The sequence below is a fragment of the Seriola aureovittata genome, chromosome 1 (genome assembly GCF_021018895.1).
Source record: "Seriola aureovittata isolate HTS-2021-v1 ecotype China chromosome 1, ASM2101889v1, whole genome shotgun sequence".
NCBI lineage: Eukaryota > Metazoa > Chordata > Actinopteri > Carangiformes > Carangidae > Seriola > Seriola aureovittata.
In genome coordinates this window covers 13244288-13267446 of record NC_079364.1, presented here as the reverse complement: position 1 = coordinate 13267446, position 23159 = coordinate 13244288, and the positions used below count along the sequence as shown (strand labels likewise).

Genomic DNA, 23159 nt, shown 5'->3' with positions numbered 1-23159 from the left:
GATTCTTCTGCTGACATACACGTATAATACTGGATATACATTTCTGAAAACAATAATCATTGCAATACATATATAGGGTATACACACACACAGAGACACACACAGGCACACATATGCGCCTACACAAACACAAATATTAGAAAGGGAGATATGAGACAGCTTAACATGTTTATAATGGGGTTTTATATTACATTGACACATTTTTGAAGAAATACGCATCAAACATGATATGGAGTCACGATGCTGCCATAATTAAAAAAAGGGAGAAAAAAAAAGAAAATAAGCAACTGCATTTTGATCTCTTTTTATGGCTGAAAAAATAAAGGTATAATTCAAATTGAACTGTGTTCACTTTTGCATTTTTGAACATATGTACATATATACATATATATACACACACACAACTAACATCTTTTTTTAGGTAACATTTAAAGAATTGTGATCAAGAGAGTTGGCCGGTTTATCAGTCGGTCTCCACTTCAAAATATATTTTACCATTTAATGGTAAACATTATGACACAAACCCAATCATACCAAAAACAAAATTTTGAAAGAGCAGTTACTGTAAATTCAACAATCTATGATAAAATAAGTTTTATGATCATTATTTTGTTATGAAGGAATAACAACTGGAAAGTGGCATCATAATATAATTTTTTATGGTCATGCCTTTACCTTGCCAAAACTCAAACATTATAGGACCAGTGTATATGATTTAGGGGATCTATTGGCAAGAATTAAATATAATCATAATCATGTTTTCTTTAGTGTAAAATCCTCCTGAAAGTGTGAGTTGTGTTGTTAGCTTAGAATGAGCCCTAGAATGAGTCCCTCATATTTACATAGGGTGTGGGACCTCTTCTGTGAAATCCGCTGTGTTGCACTGCAATGTTTCTACAGTAGCCCAGAATGGACAAATCAAACAGAGAGGGTCTTTTTAACGTTGCCTGGCAGCCACCGTAGATTCTTCTACGCTTGAAAAGGGAGAGGTGAGGGGAAGGGTATTCAGTTGGTTGCAACCTCCAACCTCACCCTTAGATGTCACTAAATCCTACACAGTGTTCCTTTAATCTAATCTCTCATTGGAATTTTAGTTTTTCCAAGTCAATAGCACCATTAGCATCATTTTGCCAGCCATTTTGCCCCATGTTGAGGCTACTCTCTTTTTTTATTAGCTGCACTTTGACATTACTGCTCCAATAGGTACTGAAGAAATTTCAAGGCATCAGTGGCTCAGACAACCAAACACTTCCCAACATTATTTATTAGGATATTGAACTTTCCAGTTTTCTTAATCAGATTGAGATCCACCAGCTTTTCCAGACCTACCTATGTTCCTCATCTCTTACCTCTCTCCATCCATTCTCATGTCCAGGGGCCCATCTTTGCTGAGGGAGAAGCCTCTCTCCGCCTGATCCATCTGCATGGAGGAGCAGCCAGCATCCAACAGGACAGCATCAATGCTGCCTGGCTGAACGTTCATGTTAGACAGCAGGGTCTCAAGCTCGCTGAAACGGCCAAGCAATGGTTTCACACGACCACTGGAGAAAGGATTTGTGAAAGCAACAGCACAATTAGACATTAGACATTTGTATACCAGTGCATATGGCACAACTACTGTCAAAATACTGGCCTTTTATCAATGGAATTGGAAAAGAAATGCTTAATTATTTGGCTGACATGAAGTGTTTTCAAAAAATTTCATTGTCATTCAGCTCACTGACAACAAAACCTTCAGGAGGAGGGAAGAATAAGGGTTGAAACTGATAATAAAAAGAGAGTAAGGAAAAAATATATCACTGTGTGAGGGCCTTTATTATTGTTCTCTTAGTTAATCATTTGAACAAGTTATATTTTAATATAATGAACTGGTCGCTTGCTAACAGTAAAGCAATATTAAAGAAGACAAGGGAAGAAGGAAATTTCACAGTAATGAAATAATAAACCCGGAAAAACAGGCAACTGGTTGAATCAAAACATACAGATGAAGATAAGATTACAAATATTACAAATAAATACTTCATCAAAAGTACAGAAAACAGCTGAGATAAAGATTATGGTTTAAAGAGATTCAAGATGATAGTTGTCACAAAAAGGCATGTAAATCTTTACAATTTTGACACTGAAGTAAAAAAAATGCCTTTACAAATAGTTAAATTGTAGAGAGGAGGAAGTATTTCTAATATTGTACTGAATTGTGTTTCATGATTTACAAAAAAAAGATCTCAAGACGATTCAAAGATAAAGGTTGAGTTCCTGTGTGTTGGCTCTGGTGACACAAGTCTTGCAGAATTACTCCTTGATAAAATAATACAGAGGGGAGTTATGTAGTTGATAAAACAGAGTGGCTGTGATAAAGCCTCACAGCAGTTAGTCCAAGGAGAGGGTTTGAGGATATTATGCACTTAATTGAAGAGTTTTTACTGACTGATCCAATACGTCTTGTGATGGGAAGAGATAAAACTGGCAGACAACAGTAAATTGTCTGCCAGTTTGAATGATTTTATGCATTTAAAGAACCTGGCTGGGACATTTTCTAGCTAAAGATCTCTCTGTAAAGAAAATACATACATTCACTTTTTTGTTAGTCACGTGATGTTCTTCTGAAGATAGTGCATAGTTAATAATGTTGAAGCAGACGAGTAGATTGCAGTGTCATCAGCATAAAGTAGAAAAAAAATTGTTTACATACATTTAGCAAGTCATTAATGTAAAAGGAAGAAGAATAGTGGACCAAGTATGCTACCCTGAAGTACACCAATATCTTTTTTTTGTAAAGGTGAAGACGACACAGTAAAACGTTCCATACTATTTCATGAATTGTGATATACAACAGTGTATTGGACAAAATTGAGGGATTATTTTCCTAATCAGATAAACCATACAATTAAACTGGAAGCCATGGTTATTATTATATATTATGAAAACAAGAACTAGAAAATGCAACTCACAATTTCCAAAATCCAGATTTTCTTAATCTCTTAAATGTGCGCATCAGGATTTATTCAAGAAATGTCCAAATCAAGTAAATGGCCTTGCACCTTGTGTTTCTATATCTTTTTCCATTAATGTTTCTATTCATTGGAATAACTTTGTTATTATTATTTTGTGTCATTATTATTTATTCTTTTTCTTCTCTTTTTAGTACTTAATATTTTATCTAGTTATTAACATTGTTATAATCTATGTATTAACAATGTGTAACTATTGTACTCCCACCAATGTGGATTTCTTCTTGTTACTAACAATGATTTTGGTCATCGTCGCTGTTCTGTGTGACACGTTCCAAACAAGTTTGAGAGAAGGATATGTTGCTTCTCATAGAAAATGAATGGGAGCTGGCAAACGCATTCACACCTGTAAGCTGCCCGGTACAACCCACAGTCTGATTTACACTAGAGCAGTTTTGGTGGTTAGGTGCTGTGCTCAAGGGCACCTTAGTCTGTGCTATGAGGCTAAGGTAATGAGGAAGCAGGAAGCAGTGCTCTTTCACGTTCTCTGATCTTTAGGTCACAGCTGCTACTGCATGGGAATGGTAAGTAAAGCCCCCTCTTCAATGCCTGGGAAATACTGACTGTTTTCCATATTTACAGCATCATACATACATTGTAGAGACACAACACCCACACTCGCCATAAGCAGAAATTTTCATGGGGAGACCATATATTGAGTTAGGTGGAAACCCACAATGGCTTGAGCAGCTTTTCAGTCACCTTTTTAAAACCAATCAGGTATTTCCTTGGAATCCGACTAAACGTCTTAGCTAGCCTATTGAGATCCTTCCTTGCCTCTGACAGAGTTGTGTGCTCAGTCACTTCTTCATGCACGAGTGGTGAGATCCGCCAGCCACATTCATGCATTTTTCATGTGACCTTTTAGCATTGTGTGGACAAAGATGATGGTAGACGAAAGCAACAGGAGTAAGCATCTATACATTAGAAGCAAAAGGTCTTCAGCAGCCTTCTCTACTTAGTTGGTTCCCAGATATGAAACTATGTTTCTAGTGAAGTTATAAGTCTTCAAACAAAAGTGGCAAAGAATGTCTGAATTTCATGTCTAAATGATTAACAATTTATACATTATGGACCCACTGCAAAATCTAGGCAGCTCAAGTTGAATACGCCAGCCTTACCCAGCACTCAGTACAATTCGTTATCAGTATAAGGTTAAGATGCATTTTTAAGCCGTTTTAAAATGTTTTAAGGCCTCAATATGTGACCTACCAAAGAGATAACTCTTGCTCTATTCGTCATAAACTCTGAGGGAATTGTGAGTGTTGGCATGACTCTGGGAAAATTCAAGTATTTCCTTGAAGCACGTGTCTTAGAAAATCGTACTTAAGCCTTGATGGCTCAAAACCGAAATACTGCTGCTATTGGTATCAAGTGTCCTTCATTTAATTCATTCACTTGTTTAATGGCATGCATTTTCAGTTTGTCTACTGTTGAACAAGCATTTTCCCTATGTCAAGCCAATAATTAATAAGGATATATTTATAAACTTAGTTCAACTATGGTAACAGTCTTTATCAGATAAAGCAACATCATTGCTATCAGCCTTTGTTAGACTGGCACCATCTTGAAAACGTCCACTTAAGGAGTACAGTCTGATGCATATAATTTGACATGTACTTCAGTGAAAGAGCGAACTGCATCTGTATTACAGCAAAGTATATATTTTCAATCAATGGCGCAAACAGCTTCAGTAAACAACAATGTCTCAATTTCTTTTAACCCTAGCGTCCACATTAGTTAGCAGGGTATGGTGATCCGATGGTCTTCTTCCTGTGAGAATGAAGACAGTCTCTGATCTTGAATGTATTCAATGCCCTTTCAAATACGTCATTAAATCTGATGTCTCACCCATTTTTGAAGCAACCTGTGCACATCGATTGAGTCACTTCTCTCAACACATGAACCTCCATCTGGAGTAGAAGACTTGTTGATTTTAAGCTAGAGCACAATAGCCACTTACTGCTCATCACACAAACTACCATTTATTATCTCTCCCTCGTGTTATAGAAAAAAGGACACATTTCTCAGGGGCACTGATACACCCAGATATGAACTTTAGTGAGAACTAATGTGAACTAAATGGGTGCAGACCGGAGCCCTGTAAAGTTATCTATTGTCATTAACTTACAAGTAGCTTTTATTGAATTGCTCCTCTATATTTTTATTTAAGTTTAGCTTATTTGTAGTGTAATGACCTGGCCGAAGCTGCCACAAGTAGGAGCTTCTAGTCCTTACATAACTAGATGACTTACATAAGTAGCAATGTGTTGGAGAATAGCTTTCCTAAACTGCTGTAACACAATCAACTTACAAAGACTTTAAAAATCATTAACTTGAGCATCTGAGCACTAATGGTGAAAATGAGAAGAGAAATCACAAACAAACTCTACATTTGTTTCTTTATCACTCTTTTCCCAGTGACTAAACTTCAGGCACCAATACGTATGCTTTTAACACAGTCGGTTTCACCATCTGATAATCCAAATCCTCCTCAGCACATACAGCTGAATGAGCCTCTTGGGCACTCCCAATGAGGACGCACTGAAGCAGGAGTACCCTGTCCTCGTCAGGCTAATATTTTGCAACGGCAATACGGTCAAAGAAAGTGAAAAAAGTATCAGGGTCTTACTCATTAAACTTCAGCACCAAACGTAAAATAGCCACAACATCAAACATCAACGGGTGCAGCAGAGCTATCTACTCTTTCTGCTGCTCAAAACCAGTTGTCAGCGAAAATGCTGGCTCCGGACCGGGTGCTGGCTCTGCGATGGCCGCACCAAGCTCGTTCTTTCTCTGCTTTCATAATGCCATAATGGTCAGCTATCTGCGCTAGCTGGCCCTTTATACAGCTATTCACAAATGCCATTGAAAGCACATCTAAAATCCCAGACAAGGAAGCCATCATTACCGAAACAGACAGTAAGGTGTTGTTCACCACAGATGCAGATGAGGCACAAGTTAGCCCTCACAGAGAATTTCACCCTAACTGGCTAACCAGAACTTACTAATTACTCACCCCCAGTCTTCATGTGGTCTTCATGTAATTACGCACTGAAAACCAATGGACTTGTGCATGAGTAAGGAAAGTGAGTGCGCGTATTGCAAGGTGCAGGACAAAACATAAGAAATAAAGTAAGCCAACATAACCAGACTCAAGAGGTGGTGTGCCTGTGGAGAGGGGCTGAGAGAGAGTGGTTAGTTTGCAGCCAAGACTTATGTGCCCTGGAACACACTGGGTCGCACAGGTGTTCCAGATACACCAATTAGCTACCTGCAGTCAGAGTTGCAAGCTGTGTCCCAATTCAGGGGCCGGATCCTTTGGAGGCTGCATTTCGAAGACTGATTGCGTCACAGCGGCGCAAGAAGGCTGTCCCATTTTGAAAGCTCCTTCAAATGCAGCTGAGAAATGGGTTGGCCCTTCATGGCCCAACCTATCCCAAGATTCAATGCATGCTCGTAATGAAAATAATATGGCAGCAACAACAGACAACACCAAGAGAGAGCCCAAGGATTACACGTTTGGGTTTCTGCTCAGTCGAACAGCTAACAGTGCAACTCAATTGCGTTGTCAAAGTTGCTAAGCAACAGGAGTGACGCTTTGTGACGCAATGGTAAGGGCAGGTACAGCTAGTGACGCAAAGCGGAAATCCTCTGTAGGCCAGACAGTCTCATCTTGATTCAGCCTTTGTGGTCTAGACCATCCTACAAAGGATGCGGCCCCTGAATTGGAAACAGATTAATATGGGAACCAAACCCCAAGAGGACCCCAGGGGTCATCACAGTAGTTACTAGTGCATTGCCTGATCAAAGCATGCTTGTTATGTCATTAATATTCAAATGTTTTATTGAATCATCTAATCATCACCATCTAATTTCCATGTCACTGCTGTGTTAATAATAATAATAATAACAATAATAATAATAATAATCGTCATGATAATAATGACAGACTGTATTTGTCAGATGCCTTACTAGAAAATACTGGACCACAAATTCAAAAGGATTGCTGTGACATACATTCACCCAGATAAAATGAATGCAGTGTAATACAAAAGGCCTGCATTAAGTCCTCCCTTCATAAGGATTATAATGTTCAGTTTTTATTGACTCTGTTTGAGAGATGATTGAGAGATGATGTTGATTTATTTTAATAGTCATTTTTGAGGCTATAATTCGTGGTGCTGTTGAATTGTACTGGGTTATAGTGAGAGGGGCACCTAATATTTTGTCCTACCCATTTATATGAATTAAGATTGTTACAGTCCCAATGTAACAGATTATGCTGGAAAAAGTTGTAAAGAGCAGTGAATGAACGCAGTGGGTTGCTCCTTTTCAGCAATAATTTGCTTTATTTCACAGGTTCCTCAAAAGCCTCACGTGCCTTCCATAAAATGGTTATTACAGCTTGGAATACACCAAGCTCCCTTTCTCTCACAGAAAATTATCAATTTCAGACTCTGAACCATGTGATGACTTTTACTCCTGGTTAGAATCCATTGAAATTTGAAAGTAATGTATATAAAAATATAAAATAAACATTCAAAAAAACATACACATATTGCCCTGTTTATCTCTCATTACAAGTTCACATTCTAAGACCTATGCTCACCTCATTCTACAAACATTTCAATACTAAGTGTTCACTATTATGAGCAGACGTTCTGTACAAATATACATGTGTATAGGCACCCACCAGGGTGAGACACTGGGAGACATGAGCAGATGACTCCATATTCTAAACACAATTAACAGAATAGAAACATAACTGCTAAGTAAACACAACAGGCTTGTATGTTGACACTTTGAATCCCCTGTGCTGGCTTAATGTAACGTAGAAACTCGTAGAAATAAAACATTTCAACTCAATTAGCCATAACTAAAACACTTTAAACAAAGAAATAAGATTTACATATCTCACTGTAAAAACACTGAAAACAGTAACCATAGTGTCAGTGGTCTCCTGACTAACGAGCCAACATGAGAAAAATCCAGTATAGACAGCCCTATTAAACAGCCAATCTACTGTGACATTTCCTCTTAACATCACTGAACAAACTGAAACCATGAAACCTCTTATACAGTTGAGAATATTACATTATTACTAACCTTCAGCAGTAATTTGCTTTATCAGCCAAAACAGCACCCGCACCCACCCACAGTCCCAAGTGGATTCACAGCTAATTACTGCCACTTGCTGACATAAGAAGGGCATAACATGAGATGAGGTGAACAAGACGCTAGCTAACCTGAAAGCAAAAAAAAAAAAAAACAGCGCTCTAAAAAGGCGGCATTTCACGAACTGCTTTTGGAGGGTTTTTTTTAAACAAGTGAATATGTTGAAACGAAAAGATGTAATATGTGCCAGTAAGCTGATTCTGGGTTTTGTCCTCTAAACTTAAAAATCATATTTTAACCGCGCTGATCTCATACATGACTCTGGAATGCAATCGACAAAAATCCGTCACAGCGACGGAGAACTGTCACCGCCTACTGCTCAATACAGAAAGCTCTATCATGCTAATCGAAAGCTTGTAATCAAATGCAGTTCCATTATATCTGAATATCTTACACAAATTCAAATTCAAATTCTTAAGGCTGTGTTTGCCCACACATAGGTGATGGACATACCTTCCACTACACACTGCGTCATCTTCTACAACATGTTTTTATAAGCCACTGAAGGATTTAAAAATATGCAAAACAGTTACATAACATTTCTAAATTATTAACTTCTTTATGTGGCTTAGACACAGAGTTGGAGATATAAATGCCTTATGTAAGGTCTTATATTATTAAAGAGGACAAGTTTCAGTGGTGTATGTGCTGAGGTCCAAATGTGGGCTCATAATTGCTTAAGAGATCCACGCTATTTATAGTTGTAGCACCCCACAACATTGACATCATGCAAATTTTTGTTATTCTGGCATCTCACTAGATCAACCCAACACTGAATATGATTTGTCCTAAACTCACACGGAGACATCTTTGCAGATTGAATTACGGAATATGTGAAATGCCAGTGACAAAGATTACAAGTCAGAGCTGGTAATACTGGTGCAAGAAAATGGTCAAACCACTTATAACTTAAACATATTATTCTTTTAGTGAAGAAACCATGCGCCAGGTAAAACAAAAAGTTATGACTTGAAATAAAGTCCATCTGAGATTTGACTTTTGTCTGTCTATAACTGTAATAACTTTGGTGGTACCTTAACTTCTCATGTAGTACCATCACAAGGTCAAAACATTTATTAAATAAATAAATACATCTTAATGCTTTGGTTTATAACCCAGTAACACCAAAAACCACATCATCCTCAGCTGTACTCTGTGTTTAGTGAATAGCCGTTCAGACAGAAACTGATGAACAAATTTGTCGCGTCTTTGAATCAAGTTGCCGGAAATTTGCGTGTAATTGTGTCTTGGCATTCCACTTTGTGTGTCGTTGTGCCGCCTCTAAATTTCCCTTGCATCCTGTCGTAACACACTGTAAGAGATCTTTTAAATCATCTTTTAAATCATGTTCAAGATATTTTCATGTTTGTTCTACAAATTAGCACAATTCAGTAATCCATGAAGATAACAAAAAATTACAACACTTCTGTCATATTGTGCTAAATCTGTCTATATTTCCTTCATTTGTATATAGGTTTTCTTTTTCAATAGGCACTCTTATGCACTCTGACAATGACAAAAAAAATGATCTGTTGTTCTGCAGTACCCTGCAAAAGGCAGGATATCTAACAATGATTAAATTGTGGCTATTTAATGGTGCACAAAATTTCCAACAGTCTTTTTGAAACTAAAGGCTCCTTTGAACCTGCCAAAGCACTTTACAGATTAAATTATAAGGTGTTATGAACACACTAATTTACAGTCTGGGTGTCCTCATAAGACAATTAAGACATTTTGACAAAAAATGCAAAGCACCAGCTCACTTACTGGAAATTCTTGGAGCTTTCAACCATAATCCAAAGATTGTTTTGTCAATATTTTCATATATTTTTGCACAAAACATAATATTCATCTACACCTTAGTATTTCCTCACAAACCATTCCCTCACTAAATATGTCCTTGAATTCACTTGTTCTTGTCCATCTGGAATAGGAGTACACTCAGTGAGGACATCAAGAACCTTCACAGTAGCCTCAGTTTGAGTGCATGCTCATTCAACACGATGCTGCCTCTTCACATATCAGGCCTGAAATATTCCCATGTGTTGACCTGCTCAGTTCCTTTACCTGCGTCACTGAAGCCTAAGACAAGATGCTGATTGATTGCTTTCAGCAGGGGAGCAGTGATGAAAATATCTACAGTCCAGTGAAGAAAAAAAAGAAAAAAAGAAAGAGGCTACAAACACAGAACAAACACACACAGGCTCGTCTTTATAATGCATTTGGTTCAAAATTAAAATTTGCGCTACCTCAGTTGACCTAAGACAGGTTATAAAAAACTCCCTGTTACTTATTTATTTACTATTAAAGCTACAGGAAAATTGTGAATTCATAACTAAATTGCTGCTTTCTCATTGGTGGCCTTGCCACCTAGAAAAGTCATCGATAACTGTTAAATGCTTCCCTGCTGTTTCTCCACCTGAATTTTATCTTCATTTCCTGGTTCAAAACCTTGTTTCCGAACAGTTAGGAAATGTTGTGCCACAGATGAGGAACGTTTCTAAATATGGAAATCGACACTTCCCTGGATGTTGTCTATTATGTGTGATTGATTGATTGAGGTTATTAATCAGCTGGTTAGAACTGACAGACTGGTTGTCTTGTGTGTTGTACTGAACAATAGAAGCAAGTATGCGTAACAATAGGAATAATAATAATAAAAATAATGATAATGATGATAATGATAATAAATAATTGTGAATTGATATTATGATTATTATAATGTGATTATTGCCTACTTATATTTTTCTAGCTGTAGTGGTATTGTTAAACAGCTTTTTGATATTGCTAAAATAATATCGTCTTCCTCTCACTGCCACACACATACAGAGAAAAACACAGACCTTGTTTGGCCCTTCATGGGGTAGTTGTGTTGACGCAAGTAACAGTCGACTCCTCTCGCACTTTTACTACTTGTATGTCATCGTCCAAGTTTTGCCCTTGCAACTTTAGCCACACAGATTTCTTTTCATGGGGTACCCTGTGGTCATACGTGGCCTTTTTTAAACAGTCAAGTAAATAGACCATAGAAATGTATTTGAATAGGTTACCCAGGTGTATTACTTTCAGATACATTTCTTTGTTTGTTGTTTTGTTTGTGTTGTGTCCACCCAAGGTTAGAAGCTCACTCTCTGTTCTTTGAAAAACACATTGTAAATAAATACCACAGTCAGTAACTACCAGCGTGGTGTTTTGGTGGCTCCTTGGGACTTGGGAAACATTGGGTTGTTCTCATGTTGTGCCTCGGTCCCGCCTACACGGGACATAACAGCGGGTTTTAGGCTGCGTTCAAATGAACTTCAGTCCTGCATGACAACACGCAGGCCCCTCAATCATTTGAATAGACCCAGTCTGTTGACGCAGCAGGGGGTACCAACACAGAGCACTCTGGCCGAAACAATGCAGGGTCATCCTGAGAAAAAGTTGAACCATGGTTAACTTTATTTGGCGAGGCACTACGTGTCATATATAGGCAGGAGCACATTCCTGGTGAATTACTTTGTAATATGAACATTGTATTTCCACAGTTTACCTCACTATTGTTGTCCATGAGTATTAGCCTTAGGATAGACAGACTACTATTAAAACACTCTTAAATGAGCCAAATGAAGACAGAGAACGTATGTGTAGAGGTAAATTATAACTTGACTTCATGTGCCAAAATTTTCAGACGCTACTATTCTGATGTGATTGCCAATGTTATTTAATTTGAAACCAATGCAGTCCATAATGCATACAAGCAGCTGATATGATATCTCATATTATATCAGCGTGTGTGACCCCCACATGCACACATGTAAATCCAATGTTTGCCTGACTTGACTTTTCAATAACACTTGGTGCCTTTTCTGATTTATAACATTTATTGTGGGCACAACTGCTGCAGTGCTTCAAGCCTGGGGACGTCATAGCAACAACAAGAATGGTAAAAAAAAAAACAGAGAATAGCAAAGCTCAACATGCAGGAGACAAATCCCATTGAAGACATGAATACGTGAATATGATGTGAATATCATTCAGGGAATGTAGGGTTACTTTTATTAGCTAATGTTTTTAAATATAATGGACACTAAAAGCTAATTCAAATTGTATTGAGATATTGAAACTCAACAGTTTGCACTGAGGTTATAGTTTCCTCCAGACATGGGAGTACAGAGAGAGAAAATCCTCTAACCCTGTTGTGTGGATGCACTGCGTAGGATGCCAGGGTCTTTTACTCAGGCTTCCAATAATATTGGTTAATTGCTAGATTTCTCTAGCTTCTCTCAACTTGCATCACGAGTAGGCGTGGAAGAGTTTATAGCTGGGGTATATTGCTGCTGACAGAATACAGTGTTCTCATTCTCTCTCTCTCTTAATTGTCATTCCCTGCTCACAGGCACATTTCTCTGGCAGATTCCCTTGAGAGAGGTTTCCCCAGAATCTACGTAAAAGGATTCCTTCCCACGCCATGGTCTTAGGAACATCTCATTTTCATCCTCCTGCGCCTTGCTCATGCACACACATACTCCCTCTCACCCTGGCATTGTGTCCTCGTGTCTCCCTGTTCTCTCACGCTCATGTTTTCTTTTTTTTTTTCTCTCTCTCTTTCTCTCCACTTTTTAACTTCTCTGGGCTTCTCTCTACTTCCCGCCCCCCCCTCACGTCTTATAGATCCTCCGTGGGAGGCAGCATCTCCCTCACACTGCAGGCGTGGGCCCTTACTCTGACAAATGACATGCCGAGCCCACCAGCTTTGCGTGGGGGGAGAAAAGCTTTAAGTTAAGAAGGAGGAATGGATTTGATTGGACGGCGAAACTCAGGGGCTGTATCTTGGCGAGCAGTATTTGATCGGGCTCAGGCAAGAAGTGAGAAACACAGGGAGAAGTGCAATACTATATCACACCTTCAGTATGTTTTAAGAAATAATGACCACAAACACAACACTGCTCAAAATGGTCAAGCTGTCAACTGTGACAATAAAAACTTATGGTTAAACATTAACCATGATATAGAATAAACATTTGTCTAGACGGATTGTAGCTTTAAATTGTGTTTTGGTTTAGATGATCTTTTTCAATAAATCACTTACGAGTGGTCCTTGGCTAACCGCTCGGCCAGAGAAATTGCTGTAGGATCTCGGTCTAAGGCCAGGACTGTAACTTCAGGAACCATATTCAGTATCGCCTTGGTATGACCACCACCTCCAAATGTCATGTCCAGGACCACCTACATGCGAGAAAGCAAGAAAACAACACGTTTGTCTCACAACAGAACTATACATGATTCATCATCATCATATCATCAGAATGTCTGTTCTTCATTTGACAAGTCTGACAAGCGTCATTTTAAAATCACTTTTTTTTTTCAATCTGAAAAAGCTGAAATTAATTTAAAACTGCGGATAGGCTAATACGTTTAAGGTAGACTTGGTCCTTATAAACTGAACTGATAGAGAAGGTTGTCTTTGTACTTAAAGAATGGAAGTGTAATGCTCATAATTCAAGAATAAATGTTGTTTGATTTCAGTTTTCCTTCCAAGGTGCCTTGCCAATTGTTTCTAAGCTAAAACTATGAAACATGAAATTCATATCTGGAGTGATAATAAAACAGATTTTTTAGCTCACTATACAATGTAAATTTTTAATCAACATATTATATATATGGCTTGAAATCCTGCATGAAAGGCAAACATTAAGGTTAAAAATCCTCTACAAGTTCTTTTTATGTTGTCATTTTCTGCCCTTCGCATTTGAAAAGGCTGTGACAGATTGAACATTTATTGTGGGAACATTTCATATGGAAAAATCCACTAAAACCAGGTGACAGGGCATTTGTTTAATCATACCTTAAGTTACCTATGGTGTCTTGCAAGTTCTGGCCAATGTCGACTATTTTCTTTGACTTATTTTGAAGTCCCACAGCAGTGTTCCTATATGCCAACTAAACCATCATTTATTCTCCCCTTCAGTAACCAAAACACCACAGAAATAAAGACTTGGGTCTCAAGATTGACACAGCTTCAACCTTCTCCAAGATTAAACATTTTTTTATTTCAGGATTGATATTTCAAATCAATTGAAGCTGTTGTAGTTAATATTTTTTATTTGAACAGTGAATCAAATGACTATGTGTAATGTGAAAGGTGCCAGTTGTACCCACAGAGAACTGACACCCATGTCTGCAGTTCCTCTCAGCTCTACGGAGCATTTTAACCTCTTCAGCTCATTGTTTTGGTTTTATGGCCAACGACTTTGCTGATCTTTGGTTGACTCCCACCGTTTTCATAACTCTAATTTGATTATAATTCAATCTGGACTTAGGTATTAATCTCAACCTTTCCTACAAATTAAAATTTTCATGCTGATATTGCAATGTGTTGCTCTGATCAATTATGTCAAAGTGATAATTATATGATTGATTAATCGATCACCTACTGAGCTGAATCTACAGATCCGGATGACTCTCATCTCATGATCAATTTAATTGTGAATTCATGCTCTAAACAGTTAGCTCACTCAGTTTTAGTGGAGGTGCTCTTCATTTCAAGTGGAGCGTGAAACCATTATAATATGCTGCCTGTAAACTATCATACGCTATCTGCCAACTCTTATGCTTTCGGAGGGACACACTCATTTTCACCTAAAAATGCCACAAACAAAAAAAAGTAGCAAGTCTTTGATAAAATATGCAGTGAATCAGAAAGTGTGTCCAAACCTTTGACTGGTGCTGTGTGTGTATATGTCATATATATATATATACATAAACACATTCATACATATATACTGTATATATACACACACATCATATATATGCATGTATAGCTAGCTAGGTATTCATGTACCTTACAAAGCCTTCCCTTATACTGTCAACCAGAAAGACAAGTATTGGACAAGCAGTGTATGAAAATGCGCCTAATCACCTTATTTTTTCATTATTAAAAAGTCCTGTCTTGTCTTGTAGTCTTCTAAAAATACAACTATAACACACACTGTGACACCGTGATAACAATGGTACTACTAACTGTGCCAATAACCCATCCTCTCAGTCTGAAAAATAAAAAATAAAATGTAAGGTGCCGTGGGAGAGCTGTTAGGTCAGAAAGATAAAAACAAATAATCTATGAATCTAAGAATCTAATGAATTTCCATATGAAAAATAACAATGTTTCTGCACTGCTGGTCCTTTCATGTGGTTGTGGTTTTGATGGTGGATGTTTCTGCATTTGGCTAAAGTGACTTTGGACAAGCACTGTGAGCGTCATATTTTTCAAAACGGCAATTAAAAGGTAATTATATAATTGGACAATATTTGCTTTCTACTTCCTTATTCAGAAAACTGTGAGCGTTATGAGCCATTGATTGCTCCAGAAAACATTTTGTTAATATATCCTAAAACAAATGTAACAATGCCATTGGATATCTCCTCAAGTAACTTTTTTTAAAAATGTGTAAGTATCTACATCAGGATATTCTCATATGTGCATGTCAGTGTTACAGTGTGCAAGCACTTAGCTGTGAAACACAATTTATTAATCATATCATGAGGGGCAAGGAGTGGAAAATGTTTTATCAAGGAAATGTCAATGTTAGTCAGGTAGCTGTTAACTCAGCTGTATCCATGGCATAAGACTTGCAAAGCAGAAAACATCTCTTGTCCAGACATTTTTCCTTATATATTTCTTGACTGCCACTGCTACAAAAAAAAAAAAAAAAAAAAAAAATCCCAGCCCTGCACTGACTGAACAGTCTGAGATTGTTTGAATAACTGGCTGGATCATGCTTTACTTTTTATTTTTTATATTTCTGCTCTGTGATTTATTATAATGTCAGCAAATGGTAGGGAACAGATGTAAAATGACACAAAAGGAAATGCCAGCTATTCCCCACAAAAACATTAAACCTGTCGATCGATAGTGACGTTGAAGGTGGGGTGTGTGCGTGCATGTGTGAGGGAAGAAGTGATCAATGGCGGTTCCCTCTCCTTTCCAGCGCACAGCAGCAGATGGGGAGGGGGTGTGGGCTAGTGGGATGAGTCACACGCATAATGAACTTGCCTGTTGTGCTATTCAATACAAAAAAGGAAAACGAAAACACAAACACAAACAACAAAGTAGGCTGGCTTTTATCGAAACAGTCGACACAAGCAACCAGGAGACAAACTGGTCCTCTACTGGAGTGTGCGACACTTGTCACAACAATCTTTTGTCACATCTTGAGGAAGCTTTGGCTAAAAGAACAAAGGTAAAGCCTATTTATTGCTCTGGTGCAAATGACAGCACAGGCTGCAAGCAGATGCTCAATATTCTTAGAGGTGGTTGGTTAGAAATATAAATATTGTATATTTATTCACATTTGTATCACTGCTGCACTGAGCACAGTCACTATCCATCTGTATGACGTTTAAAACTAGTTCCACCCCCTCCACTCACTCACACACACATACACACACCAGATAAACTAAGCTAAAAATTAAGTGCATGCAACCCAAAATTGAGAATTGGTGTTTGTGTTTACAAGGTCATTTATAAGGTAAATTGAAAATCTAGTTCTCTCACCCTGAGGGAAAACAAGCTTCTTCAAAAGCTTTGAATGCTGCGGTGAAAATCTTTCCTCTTTTTCAAAAAGCCTGCTACTTCTGCCACCAGATGGACAAAACAACTTCTTGAAAAGATTTTGTGATAATGGGTTTGGCATTTGCGATGATGATTGACACCAAACTTGGGAGTGAGTCATTCACATTGATATTTCATACAGAGGGGTGTCAGCGAGGCTCTCACCTAGACCAGGCCTTCCCAGAGAAAGCAGCAGACTGGAATTAAGCCAGAACGCAACGTGGGTCATCTCAGTCTCTTAATGCAGAGATGATACTTAAAATAAAAGTAATTACTGTAGTCTTATGTTTTGTACTCTGTTTAGAGTGTGTAATATCTGCCTTTCCCAGCAGAGGGAATAGGAGAGTTAGGAGTGGTCCAAGTGGTGCAGTCCAACAGTGAAGCTGCAAGGTGCTATAATGCAGGACACTTCAGCACTCACCCAACAGCATTCTTAATGAGAGCTTTTCTTCCTTAAAGGAAAAAGGTAAATACATTATAGAATCTCATTTGATATGCTACATCAAAAACATGGGTAAGAGCATCTGTTCAGAAAGATTTCACAAACATGTATGATGTGGGACAAGCATAATTTTTGCATGAATGAGATTTTGCAAACATAATACAGCTCATATAACAGTAAATAATATCCTGGCCATATGGAAAAAGAGGCCTCATCTCAAGTCTTCTTATGGTTGAATTTATTAGGAAAAGGGGAACAGGAACCTGAGAGAAGTCTGAGTACTCACCTAAATCCTACTTGTGACTCCCCAGCCCAGGTCAGTTACAGTGGGGGATCTAAAATGTCATTGAGGGGAGTTTTTACAGATCTTGTTACACTAACACACAGACCATTAGGGAGACAGATACACAGGTACAGGATCGCTTTTCTTGTCGCGTCCGTTGCCATGGCAAGAGTGGAGGTAACCGGTTTGCATTTCTTTCTCTGTCACACAAAGTTCATGGCGAGATACAAGTGCGCACGAATTTGGCAGTTTAACAGCATGAGAGCCTGTTATGAACAGATGAAGGTGGAGGTTGTGATTATGGGAATGACATGTTTTATCGACTGCAGAGAGTAGTGAAGTGTGTACACACGTGGCCATCGCCTTTGTGGATTTGGCTGTGGATATGAAATCTCACACTTAAAACTGCTGCTATGCTCAAATTATATTATTATTTCATGATTATCTTACAATACATGTACTTTTTCCCCAACAAGCTTATGCCTGAACCACCTTATTACACCTTTGGTCTGTTTCTCTACATCTTTACATTAAAAAGGGTGTAAATGAGTTTCTCCTCTCTCTACTTTATTTAAACAAATGTAATAGGTGTGTGCATTGGTCCTGCAGATAGAAGGTGGAGGTGGGGGTGCACGAAACAGATGGCCAGTGAGAGCAGACAAACTCAAAAGGCATGAAAGCTTCCCGCAATTACTCTGTCAAGAGATTATGTTGATGGTGATCAGTGATGTCTGAGATGCACGCAGCCTAAATATAAAGTGTACTAAACACACTACCTGTGTGTCTGAGAGCAAGAGAGAGTGAGTGAATAAGTGAGTGAACAAGTGATACAGGAGCACAAAAATGTTGACAAAACTCTTTGCCAGAGGGCACCTTCCAAATGCCTCTCTGTATGTTAAGCTAATCTCTCTTTTGTCAAAGGAATGCTGCAGAGTTACGACAAATACTTTCATTCCTCATCTATTCAGTGCTGTTTGCACTCTTTTGGCACGAGTTTGAATAAAGGCACTTGAGGAGGTATTTGGCCTAGGTAGGACAAGACACGTCTACACGCGTAACAACAGCATTCACTCATTTGCCTCCAAAAACACCCGTCTGAAGTATGTCTGATGTAGGTCATTTCTACTTCTCCTAGAAGATGAATGCGTACCAATCAGGAAAAGTTTTTTTCCTCAGACTTGCTTTTAGGATTTAGGGTTTAAAAACTGATACAATGAGACTAAAAACTCCAACCACAGAAAAGCATGTGGCTGTACGTATGCAATGTCCATTCGTCTGTCAGCCAGTCCCCTCTGTCCTCCTGTTGGTCCAACACTTTGGACCGCAGTTGGTCATGAATGGATAATTGCCATGAAATTTGGTGCTGATATTCATGCTCCCCAAGGGACAAATTCTAAATTTGGTCAATGTTATCTTGCAGGTGACATATGATTAAAAGTGTGCTGGTGCTAAGCAAAAAGAAAGTCAGGTGAAAAATCAAAAGAGCTGGCAGAAGATAAATATCAATTTCCTCAATTGTTTTGAAATATTTTGAGGTTAGGATTATTTTTTTACTCATTTGAATATACCCATGAGTCAGAGCTACACATATAAGGCTGTAATATATATATGATTTATCACACTTGTTGCATGTCCTCATGGCTCTTAAGAAACTATCTGCCGCTTTTAAAGGGGTTGAGGGGCAATGATCTGATTAAATGCCATTGAAACCTGACTTAAGTCATCCTACAAGTTATGTAGTTATTGAACTTTTTGTGTCTTTTTTTTTTTTTTAAACTCCTTTTTAAGATGTTGCCTATTGCACATTTAATGAGATTAGAGGAAAAAGATCATTGCTATGTTTATGTATGTTTTTTATCACTGTCAGTCACTGCACTGTTACCTGCACTGCACTGATTCACTCTGTTTGTTTTGCTAGAAACACACCTGGTAACATGTGCTCACAGGTATAACAAGGCTGACAAAGGTTAACGCTACTGGAGATCAAACAAAATCTAATTGGGGCATGATGCTACATACAGGGCTACTATATAATCTTACTGACCTGTTCACACATGTTTCTGAGAAGTTCCCACTTAACTATTGCAATTAATGATTCATTCAACAAGAAGATACAAGACCCAAAAGGATGTCTTAAAATTTCTTATTTTGTCCTGCCAATTTTTTTTAACTATTGAGCTCTGAATAAAATGCAACAGTTAGAACTAATAATAATAATTAAAAAAAAAAAATCACATGAGACCGTCATAGCTTTCACCATTTCATTTTTGATTAATCAGCGCTAATCTCAATCTGATCAATCACAAAACACTGCTGTCATGATTTCGTAAAGGAAGCAACAGCAAGCTGCAACTGCAAGTCGAGCATCTTCCCCTGAGGAAAAAGTGACTTGGAAAGAAAGCAGCTGAAGAGTCAGAGACTAACAGAGAAGAGTAAATGTGTATCACTTACTGCACAGCCATATCCATTGGGACAGTGTATACAGTATGCTGCAAAAAACAGCATCACTGAGTAATGCCCAGTATTAAAGTTTTGATGTACATAACTTCTAAAAAAAATAAAAAATAAAAATCTTCAACTATGAAATGCTGGAGTTTCCTCACTGGCTTTCATTGTTGGTAAATTTGTTGTTGGAGTCACAGATACTGACTAGCCAGTCTTGGTTATACTTTTTAGCCAGTGATTTGTCCTTTTTTGTAGAGACATCCCTTTTGGATTGGCTGCAACAGAACATAGGCTATTGGTCTACAGATGTGTGGAGTTCTCAGTGTAGCAATAACTATCTAAACAATTTCAGGAAGCCGGATAGTCTGTTTGTCATGGTGTGTCCTCACACCATATATAGCAAATTTCAGGCACAATCTGGGCTGTTATGAAACACACAGGCAAGGATAAGTGGATAAGTTCCTCCTGGTGTAACCCTTGCTTTAAAGTAATAAGATGTAACTTTTCCATATGAAAATGTCTAAAAATGACTAGACCTATGTTATATATTTTTTGAGTTGTATACTTACATTAACAGAAATGGTTCCAGCAATTCTGAAACCTAGAGAAATGCGTGATTTTAATCATGGTAAAGGTCCATTTCTTAATATTTGCTTCTGGTTGCCTGCCAGAGGCTCAAAACTTCTAATACAGTTTTAAGCCACTTTTTTAAGATACACTTTTTACACCATGGTCATTTTCAACTTTAACCGAATTAAGGATTTTAGTCATCGGACGTCTGGATCTTAAGTTATCAGAGAAAAAGGCCATGCAAATGTTAGACAGCTCAGCTCCCAGCCCCTCCGAGACGTCCCATGTCCGTAGTGTGTCGGTCAATCACTGATATTTAAAGTGAAACTGCTTTATTCGTTTACCAGTTTTAAAACCATGGTCCGTTTGTTATGGAGAAGAGGATCCTCTCCAGATCATAAGGTCCGGGGAAACAATCGAGACAAATGTAAGCAGCCTCAGTTCCCAGCCCTTTCCTGATGTTCCATGTCAGCACCGGTGAAATACTGACTTTTAATGTGAAACTGCAGACAGACAGAAATGGTGGTGAAGATAAAAACTCCTATGATCCCTCGCTACCTCACGATGTAACCAAACGCTGTGTTTTGTTATTGTTTTTACTGAGAGACCCCTAGCAGCATAACTTTCATACTGGCATAGAAATTCAGGAAAGATTCATAAAGATTCAGCTTACTAACTGTATCTGAGGAAACAAATAAATCAATAGTGTAAAAAAAGTGCATAAGTAAAATATAGTTTAGGTCTACATAGACTGCACCAAGTACCTATGGTATGTCATATATCAACTGCTTTTTTACAGTTCCTGCATGGTTATAAGACAAAGCACACAGTGCGATTGTAAACACCTGCATGTTGGATATCAAACAGGACAAAACACAATGTAAAGCATAACATAACATTTCCTGCTATACAAAAATTACAGGGGCAGAGGTAAAGAATGGAGAGATCTCCTCCACTGAGTCTGTTATTTTCCACCAAAAGGCATCTCTAGCAGTACAGGATAAAGGTTGTGTTAGGGTAGAGGAAAGTGTAGCTGGAGGTCTGATGAAGAAGTGAGAAAGAACACAGATCTGTGTAACTAGAAGTCCATGTTTGACAAAAATCCAAGAGAGAAAGAACCGAGAAGTGCAGATACTTCAATAAGACACTTGTACCAACTCACTCCCTGTCAGAAAGCACTGCAATGCAAATTCACAGGCCACCCACAGTTTACCGTTAACAAACACAAACACATTGTCTCTTTATTTACTGTAATAATCATGAATGTTCTACCTGAGTATGAGTGCATGACATGATTATGCTGCATATTTGCTGGTGCATGGGAGGAGGAAAAATAACCAGGAGCTGAAACCGCCATAAACTGAATTTAAATTGACCAGCTGGCAGCAGTGGATGCTTGAACAAAAGGCAAGAAATGCCAAATCTACTCCTTTAAACATCTTGCAAATATGAAAAAAAAATAGAAAAGATGTATTTTAATGGTATTCAAGCAAAGCTAGCTCTCACAGGGAGAAAGTGACATACTTGAGTAGTCGGGAAATCAAACCAATATTTATCATTGAGCCCTACATAACTATTTTTTTTCAATTAGTGCTTCTGTTTTTCCAGCAGGGGCAGGTTAACATCTGTCTGGAGGCTACAGGATGACAATCACTCTAGGGAGAAGTGAAAATGTAAATAATCTGAAAAAATATTATCAATAGATCTTCCAGCTTTCACCTCAGGTGGATCATTTTTACCATTTTGTACGTACTGTAAATGTGCAATGATCGCTGTCCAAGGTGCTGATCCTGGGACAGCGAGGGATGTGGGAGCTGTCAGAGGAGACTCAACATTGTCCCTCAGGTTAGGTAAACTGGTGACAAATTTTTTTTTTTCCTGTAGGTGTGAATACATCATTTTGCGTAGCTCAAACAGGCGGGGCCCTGTGGGAATGAGCACCACAACAGCGCACAACATTGTAGTGGGGTGGCAGCAGTAAACTCAGAGACAAATAGCAGCAAAACATATGAACATCAAACTATGGCTCCAAACGACTAAAGGAAATATGTTTTGTCATGTTGTGGGCGAACTGAACCTTAAATGCTCATCCCTAAACAATACAATAACACAAATACAACTAATTTTACAAAACCTCTAATACCACTGCTAATATTTTTTGCTGTGAATATATAGCAAACATACACTCAGTGGCAACTTTATTAGGTACACCTAACAATATAATGCAATTCGAATCTAATGCAATTCAACAATACTGTTTAATACTACATCATAGTGAGAGCAGTTTCTAATTTTATTGTCCTTGCCATTTACATATAGGGGAACAGAATATCAGAAACATAAGGTAGTCCAGTACAACACCACCACTGACATTAAGATCCAATGTTAAAACACAATTGTTGGAATACACCACACTGTACATGGTGTATTTCCATGTGAGCCCAATTATATGAACGTCACATGCAGATGCAAACGTACTGGAGAAGTGTTGTCACCTTAAGCAGGTTTTAACAGTTAGCCACATCTTAAAGCCTATGAGTCATATAGTATATGGGTGACGTAATCATTTTTAAACGTTTTGACCTGACAAAGATCCAATGGGAATTTAACTATTTAAATACATTTGTCGCATGTAGT

At 38.1% G+C, this 23159-nt stretch overlaps 1 protein-coding gene across 2 annotated transcripts in view; it reads right to left on the bottom strand.

Annotated features, from left to right (window-relative positions):
* mettl15 (methyltransferase 15, mitochondrial 12S rRNA N4-cytidine) overlaps positions 1–23159 on the bottom strand; it is a 46313-nt gene that overhangs the window by 8290 nt on the left and 14864 nt on the right. For both annotated transcript variants that reach the window (XM_056382865.1, XM_056382873.1), the window contains exons 3-4: positions 13261–13397; positions 1350–1541 (exon numbers count right to left, since the gene is read on the bottom strand). In XM_056382865.1, coding sequence (XP_056238840.1) covers positions 1350–1541; positions 13261–13397 — 329 coding nt within the window. The remainder of the gene's footprint in view (positions 1–1349; positions 1542–13260; positions 13398–23159) is intronic.